Raw genomic sequence first — 16,953 nt, forward strand, 5'->3', positions numbered from 1 at the left:
TCTACCTCCTCACCTCCACCCCTCCACCTTCTTCAACCTGGACCAGCTCCCAATCTTGCTCTCCAATTTCACCCCCACAAAACTCCCCCCACCCCCTGGGAGGGCCAGGGATGGAGATGGGTTGGGTCGGGATGGGGCAGGGTTGGGCTGTTGGCTGCTCCCACCTGCTGGGGGTGAAACCAGGAAGGGGAAAAGAAAAGCAAGAAAACCCGTGGGTGGAGGTAAAAATAGTTCAATAGCAGGAGACAGACAGGAAAAATGCAAAGGCCATCAGTGACCCCCACTATGGGGGGATGGATGCCCAGCCAGTTCCTGACCAACCCCCATCCCCAAACCCCCTTCCCTGCATTTTATGGCTGAGAACGACATGATATGGGAATAATCCTCCACTGAGCACTCACCATTGTGCAGATTTTGCTGATGCCTCCTGAGGTGATCCCTCCACTGGAAGCTCTTCCCGCAGTATGAGCAGGCGTGTGGTCCCTCTCCTGTGTGGGTGCCTTTGTGTTTGATGAGTTCTGCCCGTGAGCTGAAGCGTTTCCCACACATGGTGCAGATAAAGAGCTTCTCCTTGGTGTGTGTCTTCTGGTGATACAGGACACTCACACTCTGTGTAAAGCTCTTCCCGCAATCCCGGCGCTTGAAGGGCTTCCCTCTTCTGTGGATCCCTTGATGAAAGGTCAGGCTGCTTCTGCAAGTGAAGACTTTCCCACAGTGCTCACACTTGAACTCCTCCTTCCCTCTGGAGCTGCTCTGTGGTTGGGTTGTGTCTTCTTGAGGGTCTTCAGCACACGTCCCTTTGAAAGAGCATTTTCGGGGTCTTCTTGTTCCATGGCTCCCTTGCGTATCATCTGGCTGCTGTTGGCCATCGTGCTCCATGTCCACCGTGGGGCTCTGGGGCTCCTCTTCGGGCCCTTGCAGCATCCCCCTCTGCTCTTCCCCGGGCTGGCACTGCTCCTCCTTCTGCTTGTCTGTCCCAGCCCCTGTGGGGAGACCAAAGGGGCCCAGTTGGGGGCTCTGAAGGCACATGAAGAGCAGCCACCTGCTCCAGCAGCTCCCACCAAGACCAGCACCACCCAGGACGGTGCTGCCAGCTGCTGGAGCCCTTGTGTGTGTGTGTGTGTGTGCAGGTACATGAAGGTGTGGGGGTGGTGTTTGTATGTGGGTTTACATCAGTGTCATTGTGTAGAAGTGTGTAAGGAGATGGGGGTGCAAGTGCATGGGTGCCCATGGCTGTGTGTATGTGTCCCCTGTTAGTGATACTCCTCATCCTCCTTCATCCTTCCTCTTCCTGCTGGTCCTCCTCCTCCATCCCTCCCACTTCTTCACCCTGCAACAGAGCCCACCCTTGGTCCCCAATTTGACACTCTCCAAAACTCCCCCCAGCCCCGGGAGGGCCAGGGATGGGATGGGGCAGGTCGCGATGGGACAGGGTTGGGCTGTTGGCTGCTCCAACCGCTGGGGGTGAACCCAGGAAGGAGAAAAGAAGATAAAAGCAAGAAAACCCGTGGGTTGAGATGAATAATATATCAATAGGAAGAGAGAGATAGAGAGGAAAAATGCAAAGACCCTGCCCATGGGGAGATGGATGCCCAGCCAGTTCCTGACTAAAATCTGGCCAACCAACACCCCCAAACCCCCTCCTCTCTATTTTATTGCTGAGCACGATGTGATACGAGTTTAAGCCTCAACTGAGGACTCACCATTGTGGAAGGATTTCTGATGCCTCCAGAGGTGATGCTTTACCCGGAAGCTCTTTGCGCAGTGCGAGCAAGGGTACGGGGTCTCTCCCGTGTGGATGCGTTGGTGATTGATGATGTTCGACCTAAAGGAGAAGCGTTTCCCACACGTGGGGCAGGGAAAGGGCTTCTCCTTGGTGTGTGTCCTCTGGTGACGCAGGAGGTTTCCTCTCTGTGTGAAGCCCCTCCCACAATCCCAGCACTTGAAGGGCTTCTCTCCAGTGTGGGTCCGCTGATGTTCCTGCAGCTTGCTCCTGAAAGTGAAGACCTTCCCACAGGGCTCACACTTGTGCTCCATCCATCTTGAGGTTCTCTGTTGTTGGTTTGTGTTTTCTAGAGAGTCTTCAGCACACGCCCCTTTGAAAGATCGTTTTCGGGCTGTTCTTGGTGCGTGGCTCCCTTGGATATCACCTGGTTGCCGTTGGCCATCGTGCTCCACGTCCACCGTAGGGCTCTGGGGCTCCTCTTCGGGCCCTTGCAGCATCCCCCTCTGCTCTTCCCTGGGCTGGCACTGCTCCTCCTTCAGCTTGTCTGTCCCAGCCCCTGTGGGGAGACCAAAGGGGCTCAGCTGGGGGCTCTTAAGGCACATGAAGAGCAGCCACCTACTCCATGTCTCTGCCTGCTCAGCTCCCTCCCTTCCCTTCTCCTCCTTCTCACACCCTGCCATGGCCTTGACCCTTAGCACCATGTTGTGCTTTGAGCCCCGAGGGCACCTGAGCCCCAAACAGCCCCTCTCTTGATCCTTCCTTCTCAGGGGGAGGACTCCTCACACTCCTCCCCTGCTCCAGCGTGGGCTCCCTCCCACGGGACACAGTCCTCCACCATCTTCCTCCCACGTGGGTCCCTCCCAGGGGCTCTGGGGGGGCATCTGCTCCCCCGTGGCTCTCCATGGGTGCAGGGCAGTCTCTGCTCCAGAGCACCTCTCCCCTCCTGCCGTCCTTCCTCACCCTCGCTGTTTGCAGAGGTATTTCCCTCCCACCCACCTTCTCTTCCTCGTCCCCCCAGCTTCCCCTTCTTAAATACCTTCTCCCAGACGTGCAGTCGCAGTCGCTAATTCACTCGGCCTTGGCCAGGGGCGGGTCCGAATTCCTGGAGCCCGGGCAGCTTTGAGCATCTTCTCCCAGGAGCCCCCCCTGTAGCCCCCTCCCCCGCTCCCAACCCCTCCACACACAAACCAGCACAACAGGGTGCAGCCGGGTGGGTGCTGAGCCCCGGACAGGGGGTGCTGAGCACCCCGAGAGGCGGCAGCAGGTACCTGCCTGTACCCTGCCTGCGGTAGATGAAGGGGGGGACACCCAGGAGTGCTGCCGTTTATGGGGGGCGGCTGGACGTGGATTCTCCATCTCTCAGGGAAATCCCTGCAGGGAAGGGGGGGCTGTGCGGGCAGGATACGCCCCGACCCCGCCCCAGGATTATCTGGGTGTGCACAGGTGTGGAAGGAGATTGGGGGTGCGACCGCCCACGTGCCCATGGTTCTGTCTGTGTGTGTCCCCTCTTCCTGCCCCTCGCCCTCCCCCTCCTTTGTCCTCCCCTTCCCCCATCCCTCCTCCTTCTTCACCCCAGACCAGCGCCCGCCCTTGTTCCCCACATTCACACACACCCCCGCAAACCTCACCCCACCCCGCAGGACCAGGGATGTGATGTCTTCAGGAAATTCTCTGCTCTGCTCGTTCCGAACTCGGGAATAGACCAATGCCAGGGTCAGTCACTGCTTGAAGAGTGTTGGGACAAAGGAAGGGACCAGGGGATAAGGGGTGAGTCACCCCAGCTTTGCATAACCAAGGGATGTCTGGCTAACGACTCTGCCCTGGAGGGGGGAGAGAAGTGTGAGCAGAGGGGAACATCCTGCCCCAGAGGGCAGAGAGGCTGGAGGAGTCTCTGAGAAGCAGGATGAGATAGGGCCAGGAATAGCTCTTGGGTTGGGTTGGGTCATCTGCCTGCTTGCGTCCCCCCTCCCCATCTCTTGTGCATCCCCCAAATCTATTCACTCTTCAATGAACAGGACACAAATCTGAAACCCATTATGAGCAAAATCCACTTTATTTGATAGAAACTTCAAAAAAAAAGAGAGGTGTTTCTTTGATTTCCTGTAAGGGACGTACACACCCCCTGGGTCTGTGTGTATCCATCTACGTCTGTGTGCACCTACGTAACGACAGGAGCATCCCATACGCTCCATTTTGATTGCAGGGTGCTGGATGAGTTTTGCTTCCTCAAACCACCCAAGATTTTTGCCGTGGTTCCCCTCAGGGCCCACGGGCACCTTCTCCAAGTGGGGCCCCTGATGGACAAGACAGCCAGTGCTCACACTGAATGACTTCCCGCAGAACAGGCACGTGTGGGAGCTCTCCTGTGTGTGGAAACACTCGTGTGTGGAGAGGTGAGAGCTGGTCCAGAAGGTTTTCTGGCATTGCTGGCAGCGGTTGGGCATCTCCCCGGGGTGGATCCGCTGGTGCAAGATGAGTGTTTGCTTCTGAGTAAAGGATTCCCCACAGTCAGAGCAGGAAGAAGGTTTCTCTCCAGTGTGGGTCCTCCGATGCGTGGAAAGGCTCGAGCTGTGGCTGAAGCACTCCGCACACTCCAGGCACTTGTACGGTCTCTCTCCCTTATGGATCCTGTGGAGGGAGATGAGGCTGGAGAAATCCTTGAAGGTCTTCCTCAATCTGGGCATTTACAGGTCCCCTGCTCGGCATGGGCTACCGGCTTGCTCATGGCTGCATGGGTGTTCTTCACGCCATCCCCTTGTGCCATCGGTGTCTGCTCCTCTTTGCTCTAGAACTTCTTCCCCACCACCTGGGGTGCTTGTCCTGGCTCCAGCTGGGTGCTCTTTTTGCCTGCTGGGGAAAGACAAAGCCATTTGTTGTGGTTTTAGCCCACAGGGCAACTGAGCAGAACCCAGCCATTCTGTCACCCCTTCCCCCAGGGCTGGGAAGGAGAAGGAGAAGCAAAAGGCTCTGGAATGCAGATAAAAGCAGGGAGGGGTGGCTCACCCCTTAAGGATTCTGGCAAAAAGAACATCACTTTATTGAAAACACTAAGAGAAACAACACTTAACAGACAGAATGGGACAGTGAGAAGTGTTAGCACATCTTAAAGCCCTCCCCACACCCCTCCCTTCTTCCTGGCTCAGTTTTGTTCCCCATCTCTCTACCTCCTCCCCTGAGCAGTGCAGGGGCAGGGGATGGGGGGTGCAGTCAGTCCACCCCTTCTTCCTTCAGAGGCGGGGGCGACTCCTCTCCATTCTGCCCCTGCCCCACATGGCTCCTCTCTCCTCCACAAACATTCCCCGGTGTTGAGTCCGTCCCATGGGCTGCAGCCGTTCCCAGGCTACTCTGACATGGGTCACCCCACGTGTTTCAGTCCTCCCAGTGTTGGACTACAACAGCAGGGGCTTCTTGTCCCCTCAGAGTCTTGGCCTCCTTTACACGCAGCCGCCTGCTCCGCTGTGGAGGCCTCCCCAGGCTGCAGGTGGGACTCTGCTCCCCTGGTGACCTCCAAGGTTGCAGAGGGGCAGCACTGTCCTCTCACCACGGGATACAGGGGGGCTCTGCTCCGGCACCTCCTCCCTTCCTCTCCCCTTCCTTCCACTGACCTTGGTGTTCGCAGACATGTCCTTCTCCTAACTCCTCCTCAATGTCCCCAAAACCCTTCCCATTTACCCTCCTTAAATACATTATCGCAGAGGCGCAGCCATCGCCGTTAATGAGCTCGGCCTTGGCCAGATGCGGGTCCCACTTGGAGCCAGCGGAGCTTTGAGCAGCTTCTCACAGGGGCCATCGCTGTAGTTCCGTCACCCACTGCCAAACCCCCCCGCCCCCGCCACACAAACCCAGCACAGCATTGCCCCAACGGGACCTCCCCAGTCAAGGACGGAGGGGAAACCCCAGTATCTGCTGGGGTAATGCAAGCTGGGAAGACGCAGGAGGGGATTTGCAGTGGTGGAGGATGGGTGCAGAGAGGCTTCCGCATCCACAGACGAACCTGTGAAATGTGCTTGGAGGCCATTTGGTATCACCAAGACTTACTGAGGAACCTCCCTGCACCAAAGAGGTTCTTCCAGGGCAGCTCCATTCCTTGGAGGTCTCCAGTCCAACCTCCTGCTCCCAGCAGGACCATCCCCACCGCTAGTTCAACCCAACGTGGGGACAGAGCAAATCCATCCCCAGGGCCATCTCCCAGCCCAGCACTGCTGCCACGCTGGGAGCAGGAGTCCCAGCACAGCCCCACCATGTGCTTCTCCAGGCCATCCCCACCCAAAGCTCCACCAGGGACTGCGACATCTCACGCTAAACCCCCCCTAAGGACTCACCATTGTGGATGGTTTTCTGATGCCTCCTGAAGCTATGAAAATGGCGGAAGCTCTTCCCACACTGGGAGCAGGGGTACGGTCTCTCTCCTGTGTGGATGCGTTTGTGGAGACGGAAGGTTGAGCTAAAGGAGAAACATTTCCCACATGTGGTGCAGAGATATGGCCTCTCCTTTGTGTGCGTCCTCTGGTGACTCTGGAGTTCCGAAGTTTGCCTGAAATTCTTCCCACAGTCCTGGCACTTGTAGGGCTTCTCTCCTGTGTGGATTCGTCGATGACGGCGCAGGCTTCTCCCCGTGGTGAAGCCCTTCCCACACTCCTCACATTTGTGCTCCTTCCCTCTAGACCTTCTTGGTGGTTGGGTTGTGTCTTCTTGAGCGTCTTCAACATACGTCCCTTTGAAAGAGCATTTTCGGGGTCTTCTTGGTCTGTGGCTCCCTTCTGTATCATCTGACTGCTGTTGGCCATCGTGCTCCACGTCCACCGTGGGGCTCTGGGGCTCCTCTTCGGGCCCTTGCAGCATCCCCCTCTGCTCTTCCCTGGGCTGGCACTGCTCCTCCTTCTGCTTGTCTGTCCCAGCCCCTGTGGGGAGACCAAAGGGGCTCAGTTGGGGGCTCTTAAGGCACATGAAGAGCAGCCACCTACTCCAGCACCTCCCACCCAGACCAGCACCACCCAGTACAGTGCTGCCAGGTGCTGGAGTCCTTCTAGCGTTGGTGGGTGTGTAAATGCTCGGGGCCTGTGTCTGTGTGTGTGTGTGTGTGTGTGTGTGTGCAGGCACATGAAGGTGTGGGGGTTGTGTTTGTATGTGGGTTTGCATCAGTGTCAGTGTGTACAGGTGCCCATGGCTCTGTCTGTCTTTGTCCCCGCTTCCTCATACTTCTCATCCTCCTCCATCTTTCCTCTTCCTGCTCGTCCTTCTCCCCCATCCCTCCCACTCCTTCACCCTGCACCAGTGCCCAACCTTGGTCCGCACTTTCACCTGAAAAAACTCCCCCCACCCCACTTGAGGGCCAGGGATGGAGATGGGTCAGGTCAGGATGGGGCAGGGTTGGGCTGTTGTCTGCTCCCACCCGCTGGGGGTGAACCCGGGAAGGAGAAAAGAAGAAAAGCAGGAAACCCATGGGTGGAGGTAAAAATAGTTCAATATAAGGAGACAGACAGGAAAAATGCAAAGGCCATCACTCACCCCTGCCCATGGGGAGATGGATGCCCAGACAGTTCCTGATCAAAATCTGGTCAACCACCACCCCCAAACCCCCTCCTCTCTATTTTATTGCTGAGCAGGATGTGATATGCTATTAAGCCCCACCCAAGACCTCACCATTGTGTAGGAGTTTCCAGTGCCTGTTGAGGTGATACTTTCTCTGGAAGGTGTTCCCACACTCTGAGCAGGTGTACGGTCTCTCTCCTGTGTGGGTGCGTTGGTGCTTGACAAGGTTCAGGCGCCATGCGAAGCGCTTCCCACACGTGGTGCAGGGAAAGGGCTTCTCCTTGGTGTGTGTCCTCTGGTGACGCCGGAGGTTTCCTCTCTGTGTGAAGCTCCTCCCACAATACCAGCACTTGTAGGGTTTCTCTCCTGTGTGGGTCCGTTGGTGTTCATCCAGCCTGCTCCTTAATGTGAAGACCTTCCCACAGTGCTCACACTTGTGCTCCTTCCCTCTAGAGCTTCTCGGTGGTTGGGTTGTGTCTTCTTGAGCGTCTTCAACATACGTCCCTTTGAAAGAGCATTTTCGGTGTCTCCTTGTTCCGTGGCTCCCTTGTGTATCATCTGGCTGCCGTTGGCCATCGTGCTCGACGTCCACCGTGGGGCTCTGGGGCTCCTCTTCGGGTCCTTGCAGCATCCCCCTCTGCTCTTCCCTGGGCTGGCACTGCTCCTCCTTCTGCTTGTCTGTCCCAGCCCCTGTGGGGAGACCAAAGGGGCTCAGTTGGTGGCTCTTAAGGCACATGAAGAGCAGCCACCTACTCCAGCAGCTCCCACTCAGACCAGTACCACCCAGTATGGTGCTGCCAGTTGCTGGAGCCGTTCTAGCATTGGTGGGTGTGTAAATGCTCGGGGCCTGTGTCTGTGTGTGTGTAGGCACATGAAGGTGTGGGGGTTGTGTTTGTATGTGGGTTTGCATCAGTGTCAGTGTGTACAGGTGCCCATGGCTCTGTCTGTCTTTGTCCCCGCTTCCTCATACTTCTCATCCTCCTCCATCTTTCCTCTTCCTGCTCGTCCTTCTCCCCCATCCCTCCCACTCCTTCACCCTGCACCAGTGCCCAACCTTGGTCCGCACTTTCACCTGAAAAAACTCCCCCCACCCCACTTGAGGGCCAGGGATGGAGATGGGTCAGGTCAGGATGGGGCAGGGTTGGGCTGTTGTCTGCTCCCACCCGCTGGGGGTGAACCCGGGAAGGAGAAAAGACGAAAAGCAGGAAACCCCGTGGGTGGAGTAAAAATAGTTCAATAACAGGAGACAGACAGCGGAAAAATGCAAAGGCCATCACTCACCCCTGCCCATGGGGAGATGGATGCCCAGACAGTTCCTGATCAAAATCTGGTCAACCACCACCCCCAAACCCCCTCCTCTCTATTTTATTGCTGAGCAGGATGTGATATGCTATTAAGCCCCACCCAAGACCTCACCATTGTGTAGGAGTTTCCAGTGCCTGTTGAGGTGATACTTTCTCTGGAAGGTGTTCCCACACTCTGAGCAGGTGTACGGTCTCTCTCCTGTGTGGGTGCGTTGGTGCTTGACAAGGTTCAAGCGCCATGCGAGGCGTTTCCCAAACGTGGTGCAGGGAAAGGGCTTCTGCTTGGTGTGTGTCCTCTGGTGACGCAGGAGGTTTCCTCTCTGTGTGAAGCTCCTTCCACAATCCCAGCACTTGTAGGGCTTCTCTCCAGTGTGGGTCCGTAAGTGACGGTTCAGGGTGCCTCTACAGACGAAGACCTTCCCACAGTGCTCACACTTGGGCTTTTTCTCTGTGGAGCTACTCCGTGGTTGAGTTGAGGCTTCCTGAGGGTCTTCAGCATACGTCCCTTTGAAAGAGCATTTTCGGGGTCTTCTTGTTTCGCGGCTCCCTTGCGTATCATCTGGCTGCCGTTGGCCATCGTGCTCCACGTCCACCGTGGGGCTCTGGGGCTCCTCTTCGGGCCCTTGCAGCATCCCCCTCTGCTCTTCCCTGGGCTGGCACTGCTCCTCCTTCTGCTTGTCTGTCCCAGCCCCTGTGGGGAGACCAAAGGGGCTCAGCTGGTCCCTCTTAAGGGACATGAAGAGCAGCCACCTACTCCATGTCTCTGCCTGCTCGGCTCCCTCCCTTCCCTTCTCCTCCTCCTCACGCCCTGCATGGCCTTGCGTGTTGGTGTCGTGTTGTGCTTTGAGCCCCGAGGGCACCTGAGCTCCACGCAGCCCTTCCCTCGCTCCTTCGTCCTCAGGGGGAGGACTCCTCACACTCCTCCCCTGCTCCGGCGTGGGCTCCCTCCCACGGGAGACAGTCCTCCACGATCTTCCTCCCACGTGGGTCCCTCCCAGGGGCTCTGGGGGGGCATCTGCTCCCCCATGGGTCTCCATGGGTGCAGGGCAGTCTCTGCTCCAGCGCACCTCTCCCCTCCTGCCGTCCTTCCTCACCCTCGTTGTTTGCAGAGGTATTTCCCTCCCACTTCCCCTGTTTAAACACCTCTCAGGGGCGTGGCCACCGTCGCTAATTGGCTCGGCCTTGGCCAGGGGCGGGTCCGACTTGGAGTCAGGGGAGCTTTGAGCATCTTCTCCCAGGAGCCCCCCCTGTAGCCCCCTCCCCCGCTCCCAACCCCTCCACACACAAACCAGCACAACAGGGTGCAGCCGGGTGGGTGCTGAGCCCCGGGCAGGGGGTGCTGAGCACCCGAGAGGCGGCAGCAGGTACCCTGGGGGTGGCTGGATGCGGATTCTCCATCCCTCAGGGATGTCCCTGCAGGTAATGGGGGGCTGTGCATCTCCATCCCTGGCCCTCTGGGGGGTTGGGGGGAGTTCTGCCAGGGTTTGTGTGTCTCTTCCCGCTCAGAGGAGGGAGACAAGTGACTCACATTCGTAAATCCCCACCGGAGCGGACAACGGCGAGACAAGTCTCAAAGTCCAAACATTTATTAACTTCCCACAAGGTACTAATTGGATACGGGGTAATTGGCTGAGTATATAATGAGTTTTGGCAAGGAATACAGTGTGCCTGGCATTGCTTAATGGTAGTGAAGGGAAAGGAGGAAAAGGAAAGGCGGGAGGTGGGGGGAATAGAGGGATACAGATCACCGGTCTGGGCTCCTGCATCGATCCCACCCATGAGGGTTCCAGGAGGGATCCATCTTCTTCGCTTCACTGCACTCTCCAGCGCCCCACCTCCTTTTGCCCCTCCTCGATTTATACCCCCTTTCCTTGGGTCCATCCCCCACGTTGACCCAATATCTACATACCCCATGGATGGGGAAGGGTCAGGTGTTTCATGGGATGATGTAATTAGCATGATATCGTTAGTCTTTGTTAGCATATTCAGGGTGTTAACTTTAATATGCATTTCGTGGATAATGAAGCAAAGGTCATTCAGTGGACAGATGCCCCTTGGAACTCGACCAGGTGCCCCAAAGCAGAGCCGTCCTGTCCCCACCAGGCCCCCCCCTCCAGCCACATCCTGTGTTCTTCGGGCAACCTTATCAGCTTCAACCTCCACACCATCCACCCCGCGACTAGAGTTTCATCTTGTCAATGTTTGAGACATTCCTCAGCTCGGAGGGTCCCCACTCCCCCTGCTATCCTTTATCTCTTTCACAGTCTGTGTTTCTTGCAGGCCTGTTTTTACAAGTCATCTCTCACAATATGATACCGAATGAAGGGGACTGGGGGAGCATGTGAAGATCTCCCCAAACGATCCCCTGGTTCCAGTTAAGCTGGGGAATGAAATTGCAGATGTTCTGATTGGTAGCAGAGCCACCCGTTCTGTAGTGACTAGTTGTAAGGGACCGTTATGCAAGACTCAGGTAAGTGTTGGTGCACCAGGGAAAAGAACCTTAAGACCATTTTTAGAACCAGGGAACTCTCAGCTGGGGATACAAAATTAACTCAGAGATTCCTCTCTGTGCCAGAATGGCCTTTGCCATTGCTCGGTCGAGAGTTACGTTGCAAGTTAAATGCACAATTAACCTTCTCTGAAGACTCTGCTCAGTTCCATATTCCTCCAGAGAACGCACGGAGAGCCCAGCTATGCTGGTTAACTGGGAAGAATCCTGCAAAAGAAGAGACTATTCCAGACAAATTATTAAATGCGGTAATAGCCATAGTGTGGCCATCAGGAACGCCGGGACGAGCCAAGAATGTGACTCTGGAAAAGATGGAGCTAAAAGCAGGAGCCCAGCTGGTAAGGAAGAAACAAAATGCCAGCCACCTGGAAGCTCGGAAAGGACTAGACCCTACAATAAACCCTTTTTGGAAGGTGGACAGTGAAGGGAATGTCAATCAGAGTTCAATGCTCCAATGCTACTGGTGAGAAAACCTCCCTCTCCTGAACACAGGTTGGTACAGGGTTGAAGGGGAGTGAATGTGAGAACTCCAGACGTGCACCCTGTGGTCCCGAATCCGTATCCCCTCCTCGCCTCGGTCCCGGACAGTAATACTGGTTTTACAGGGCTGCATTTGAAAGATGCTTTCTTCCGTATACCGGTGGTCGAGCAGAGCCAGACTGTTTCTGCTTTGGACTGGGAAAACCCGACCACCGGGCAGAAGATGCAGCTCTCTTGGACGGCCCCTCCCCACGGATTCAAAACCAGCCCCACGCTCTTTGGTACCAGAATGAGAACAGTGGCGCAGAGAGTACAAAACCATAATATTGTTGCAATCTGTGGACAATTTACTAATTGATCTGATCGCTCTGAGGAGGGTTTAGAGGCCACACGCAGTTTCCTCAGTTTTTCTGGCATTGCTGGCAGCGGTTGGGCATCTCCCCGGGGTGGATCCGCTGGTGCAAGATGAGTGTTTGCTTCTGAGTAAAGGATTCCCCACAGTCACAGCAGGAAGAAGGTTTCTCTCCAGTGTGGGTCCTCCGATGCGTGGAAAGGCTCGAGCTGTGGCTGAAGCACTCCCCACACTCCAGGCACTTGTACGGTCTCTCTCCCTTATGGACCCTGTGGAGGGAGATGAGGCTGGAGAAGTCCTTGAAGGTCTTCCCGCAATCTGGGCACTTGTAGGGTCGTTCTCCCGTGTGATTTCTTTGGTGACGTCTCATGCTGTTACTCCAGCGGAAGATCTTCCCACACTCGGGGCATTTAGAGGACCCCCGCTTGGTGCGGGCCACCGGCTTGCTCGTGGCTGCATGGGTGTTCTTCACGCCATCCCCTTGTCCCGTCGGTGTCTGCTCCTCCTTGCTCTCCAACTTCTCCTTCAGCACCGGGGGTGCTTGTCCTGGCTCCAGCTGGGTGCTCGGTGCCTGCTGGAGAAAGAGAAATCCATTGCACTAAGCCATCCCCACCCACATCTCCCCCAGATCCTGGGACATCTCACGCTAAACCCCCGAGGACTCACCACTATGGAGGGCTTGATGATGCCTCCAGAGGTGGCAACTCTGCTGGAATTTCTTCCCGCAGTGCGAGCAGGGGTACGGTCTCTCTCTAGTGTGTATGCGTTGGTGGACAATGAGGTACGATCTAACACAGAAGTGTTTCCCACACGTGGTGCAGACAAAGGTCTTCTTGGTGTGTGTCTTCTGGTGATGCAGGAGGCAGCAGCATTCCCTGAAATTCTTCCCAGAATCCTGGCATTTGGAGGGCGTCACTCCAATGTGGATCTGTTGGTGACAGCGCAGGCTTCTCCCCCAGGTGAAGACCTTCCCACAGTGCTCACATTTGTACTCCTACTTTCTGGAGCTACTCCGTGGTTGGGTTGTGTCTTCTTGAGAGTCTTCACCAAATGTTCCTTTGAAAGAGCATTTTCGGGGTGTTCTTGGTGCATGGCTCCCTTGCGTATCATCTGGCTGCTGTTGGCCATCGTGCTCCACGTCCACCGTGGGGCTCTGGAGCTCCTCTTTGGGCTCTTGCAGCATCCCCCTCTGCTCTTCCCTGGGCTGGCACTGCTCCTCCTTCTGCTTGTCTGTCCCAGCCCCTGTGGGGAGACCAAAGGGGCTCAGCTGGTCCCTCTTAAGGGACATGAAGAGCAGCCACCTACTCCATGTCTCTGCCTGCTCGGCTCCCTCCCTTCCCTTCTCCTCCTCACACCCCACATGGCCTTGCCCGTTAGCGCCATGTTGTGCTTTGAATCCTGAGGGCACCTGATCCCCACCCAGCTGCTCGATCATCCCTTCTCCCACAGGGATGGGGAGGAAAAAGTAAAACCAAAGGATGTGGGGGAGGAGTGGGATGACTCCCCCATTATGGGCTCGGGCAACAGACAGACTCCATCGGGGAAGGAAGAAAGAACAGCCATCGAATTTGAACACCCCCACCCCCACCAATGTACCAATGCGACAGAGCAGGACAGTCAGAAATACAACCACATCTTCAAAACACCTTCCCCCCCCATCCCTTCTTCCCGGACTCAGCTTTGCTCCCCATTTCTCTCCCTCCTCCCCCCACCGGCGCAGGGGGCAGGGATGGGGGTTGGGGTCAGTCCATCACCCGTTGTCTCTGCCGCTCCTTCCTCCTCAGGGGGAGGACTCCTCACACTCCTCCCCTGCTCCGGCGTGGGCTCCCTCCCACGGGAGACAGTCCTCCACGATCTTCGTCCCACGTGGGTCCCTCCCAGGGGCTCTGGGGGGGCATCTGCTCCCCCGTGGGTCTCCACGGGTGCAGGGCAGTCTCTGCTCCAGAGCACCTCCCCCCTCGTGCCGTCCTCCCTCTCCCTTACAGTTTGCAGAGGTATTTCTTTCTGGCATTCCCCTGTTTAAATCCCTTATCTCAGAACGCGACGCTGTTGCTAATTGGCTCAGCCTTGGCCAGGGGCGGGTCCAACTTGGAGTCGGGGGAGCTTTGAGCATCTTCTGCCACGACCCCCCCTTGTAACCCCCTCTCCCGCTCCCAACCCCTCTACACACAAACCAGCACAACAGGGTGCAGCTGGGTGGGTGCTGAGCCCCGGGTAGGGGGTGCTGAGCACCCGAGAGGCGGCAGCAGGTACCCTGGGGGTGGCTGGATGCGGATTCTCCATCCCTCAGGGATGTCCCTGCAGGTAATGGGGGGCTGTACATCTCCATCCCTGGCCCTCTGGGGGGTTGGGGGGAGTTCTGCCAGGGTTTGTGTGTCTCTTCCCGCTCAGAGGGGGGAGACAAGTGACTCAGATTCGTAAATCCCTGTTGCATTTAGGGTGAGAATAAATTTGGTAAGAGATAAATCCCCTTGGGTTCTAGCCGGTCCTCAGAGATTAGAGGGGCTGGGCAGGGCTGGACTTATATCGCAATAGATGTGCCAATTAGGGCAGTAACTATAGGTCTGACCCGGATGCCCGCACATCCCGTGTGCTGTAGGTCCGTTTGCATTCAAAAGATGCCGCCAGATCGGGGAGTTCTAATTGACAAACAGCTGACCATGAGCCAGCAGTGTGCCCAGGTGGCCAAGAAAGCCAACGGCATCCTGGCTTGTATCAGCAATAGTGTGGCCAGCAGAAACAGGGAGGTGACAGTCCCCCTGTGCTCGGCACTGGTGAGGCCACATCTGGAGGGTTGTGTCCAGGTTTGGGCACCTCAATGCGAGAGAGATCTCGAGGTGCTGGAGCGAGGGCAGAGGAGGGCAACGAGCTGGGGAAGGGGCTGGAGAATAAATCCTGTGAGGAGCAATGGAAGGAGCTGGGGCTGTTCAGTGTGAGGAGGAGAAGGGGAGGGGAGACCTCATCACTCTCTGCAGCTCCCTGAAAGGACGTTGTGGAGAGGTTGGGGCTGGTCTCTGCTCCCAGGGAATTAGTGACAGAACGAGAGGGAACGGCTTGAAACTGCAACAGGGGAGGGTCAGGCTGGACAGGAGGGAAAAATATTTCCCCGACAGAGTGGTCAGAGAGTGGAATAGGCTGCCCAGGGAGGGGGTGGAGTCCCCATCCCTGAGTGTGTTTAAGGGCCGTTTGGATGAGCTGTGGGGGGATGTGGGGTAGGGGAGAACTTTGTAGAGTCGGGCTGAGGGTTGGACTCGATGACCCCGAGGGGCTTTTCCAACCTGAATGATTCTGTGATTCACGAATACCGTGGATTAGTGGCTGTCACTATAGGTGTGACCCAGCCCAAACAGCCCATATGCTGTAAATCTGGTTGCATTCAAGAGAAGCCATCAGATTCATGAATAGTACGGTTTATTTTTATGCAACATCTACAGATTCTTTAAGATTGCCTACGATAAATGCACAGACTGCAGGGTGGCTCTATAACACTACACAAAAGAAGAAGGATTGCAGTCACACACACTGAGTTCCTGGGTAATCACTCAGCGTAGCTGAGGAAATCTTACCAAAAGGTGTCCCTTCGGGGGTGGGGGTGGGGGGGTGGTGAGAGCACAAACCCATCAATCTGTCCCTCCGATTTGGTGTCGGATTATCGTCCCTCCAAGTTAGGTAAAAAATTGGGGTAGTATTTATCTTAGTTTGTATGTGTGAGTGGGTGGGACTGGTCAAGTCCTTATCTTTTGAGTAACGACGCGGTGCATTGTTTGGTGCCAGGGCTACAGCTGGTTCTGTGGGAAAAAAGGGAGGATGAGAAACAAGGTCAGCTCAATGCGAGGGGTGCAGCTGGGTTTTGTGAGAAGAAAGGGAGGATGAGGAACAAGGCCGGCAGGCTACTGCAAAAATCATCCCTTGAGAGAAAAAAGTAGAGCATGAGATAAATCTGTCCTTCAAATGAGTGAAAGAATGGGACCGCGCAGCCTCCACCGTGCTTCGCATTCTTCCTTGGTGCCACGACAAACACAAATCACTGGACCTTCATCCCGTCCTGTGCTTGGTCTGGGCGCCCTGTGTCAAGGAAATGTATGTTTTCTGGATTTCTCACTGTTTGGCTTTTCTCACGTTTCCAACACCTAACAGGGACCGTTAAGGAAGACTCAGGTAAGTGTTGGTGCACCAGGGAAAGGAACCTTAAGACCATTTTTAGAACCAGGGAACTCTCAGCTGGGGATACAAAATTAACTCAGAGATTCCTCTCTGTGCCAGAATGGCCTTTGCCATTGCTCGGTCGAGAGTTACGTTGCAAGTTAAATGCACAATTAACCTTCTCTGAAGACTCTGCTCAGTTCCATATTCCTCCAGAGAACGCACGGAGAGCCCAGCTATGCTGGTTAACTGGGAAGAATCCTGCAAAAGAAGAGACTATTCCAGACAAATTATTAAATGCGGTAATAGCCATAGTGTGGCCATCAGGAACGCCGGGACGAGCCAAGAATGTGACTCTGGAAAAGATGGAGCTAAAAGCAGGAGCCCAGCTGGTAAGGAAGAAACAAAATGCCAGCCACCTGGAAGCTCGGAAAGGACTAGACCCTACAATAAACCCTTTTTGGAAGGTGGACAGTGAAGGGAATGTCAATCAGAGTTCAATGCTCCAATGCTACTGGTGAGAAAACCTCCCTCTCCTGAACACAGGTTGGTACAGGGTTGAAGGGGAGTGAATGTGAGAACTCCAGACGTGCACCCTGTGGTCCCGAATCCGTATCCCCTCCTCGCCTCGGTCCCGGACAGTAATACTGGTTTTACAGGGCTGCATTTGAAAGATGCTTTCTTCCGTATACCGGTGGTCGAGCAGAGCCAGACTGTTTCTGCTTTGGACTGGGAAAACCCGACCACCGGGCAGAAGATGCAGCTCTCTTGGACGGCCCCTCCCCACGGATTCAAAACCAGCCCCACGCTCTTTGGTACCAGAATGAGAACAGTGGCGCAGAGAGTACAAAACCATAATATTGTTGCAATCTGTGGACAATTTACTAATTGATCTGATCGCTCTGAG

General features: G+C 55.8%; 2 protein-coding genes across 2 annotated transcripts in view; both read right to left on the bottom strand.

The window, feature by feature from the left end:
• Positions 1-9: 9 nt before the first annotated feature.
• On the bottom strand, positions 10-10,476 carry LOC141917323 (uncharacterized). Its single transcript, XM_074810430.1, has 10 exons — positions 10,398-10,476; positions 8,713-9,067; positions 7,370-7,659; positions 6,072-6,384; positions 3,728-4,372; positions 3,503-3,546; positions 3,360-3,416; positions 1,704-2,150; positions 402-797; positions 10-95 (listed from the first exon to the last, which is right to left on the bottom strand). Exons 1-10 carry the CDS (start codon positions 10,474-10,476, stop codon positions 10-12), a joined length of 2,712 nt encoding a protein of 903 aa, XP_074666531.1.
• A 1,705-nt stretch (positions 10,477-12,181) lies between these two features.
• Positions 12,182-16,953, bottom strand: part of LOC141917336 (uncharacterized) — a 70,499-nt gene continuing 65,727 nt past the window's right edge. The window contains exon 5 of the mRNA XM_074810448.1: positions 12,182-12,474. Within this exon, the coding sequence (XP_074666549.1) occupies positions 12,314-12,474 (161 nt within the window). The 3' untranslated portion in view covers positions 12,182-12,313. The remainder of the gene's footprint in view (positions 12,475-16,953) is intronic.

The sequence above is a fragment of the Strix aluco genome, chromosome 37, assembly GCF_031877795.1.
Source record: "Strix aluco isolate bStrAlu1 chromosome 37, bStrAlu1.hap1, whole genome shotgun sequence".
Classification (NCBI taxonomy): domain Eukaryota; kingdom Metazoa; phylum Chordata; class Aves; order Strigiformes; family Strigidae; genus Strix; species Strix aluco.

Coding starts and splice junctions, on each gene's coding strand:
- LOC141917323 (XM_074810430.1), bottom strand. CDS start 10,476: ATGGGGTATGTAGATATTGGGTCAACGTGGGGGATGGACCCAAGGAAA. Junction 3,417..3,502: donor CTTGGTTATGCAAAGCTGGG/GTGACTCACCCC, acceptor TCTATTCCCGAG/TTCGGAACGAGCAGAGCAGA. Junction 798..1,703: donor TCAGAAATCCTTCCACAATG/GTGAGTCCTCAG, acceptor GCTCTTTCAAAG/GGACGTGTGCTGAAGACCCT.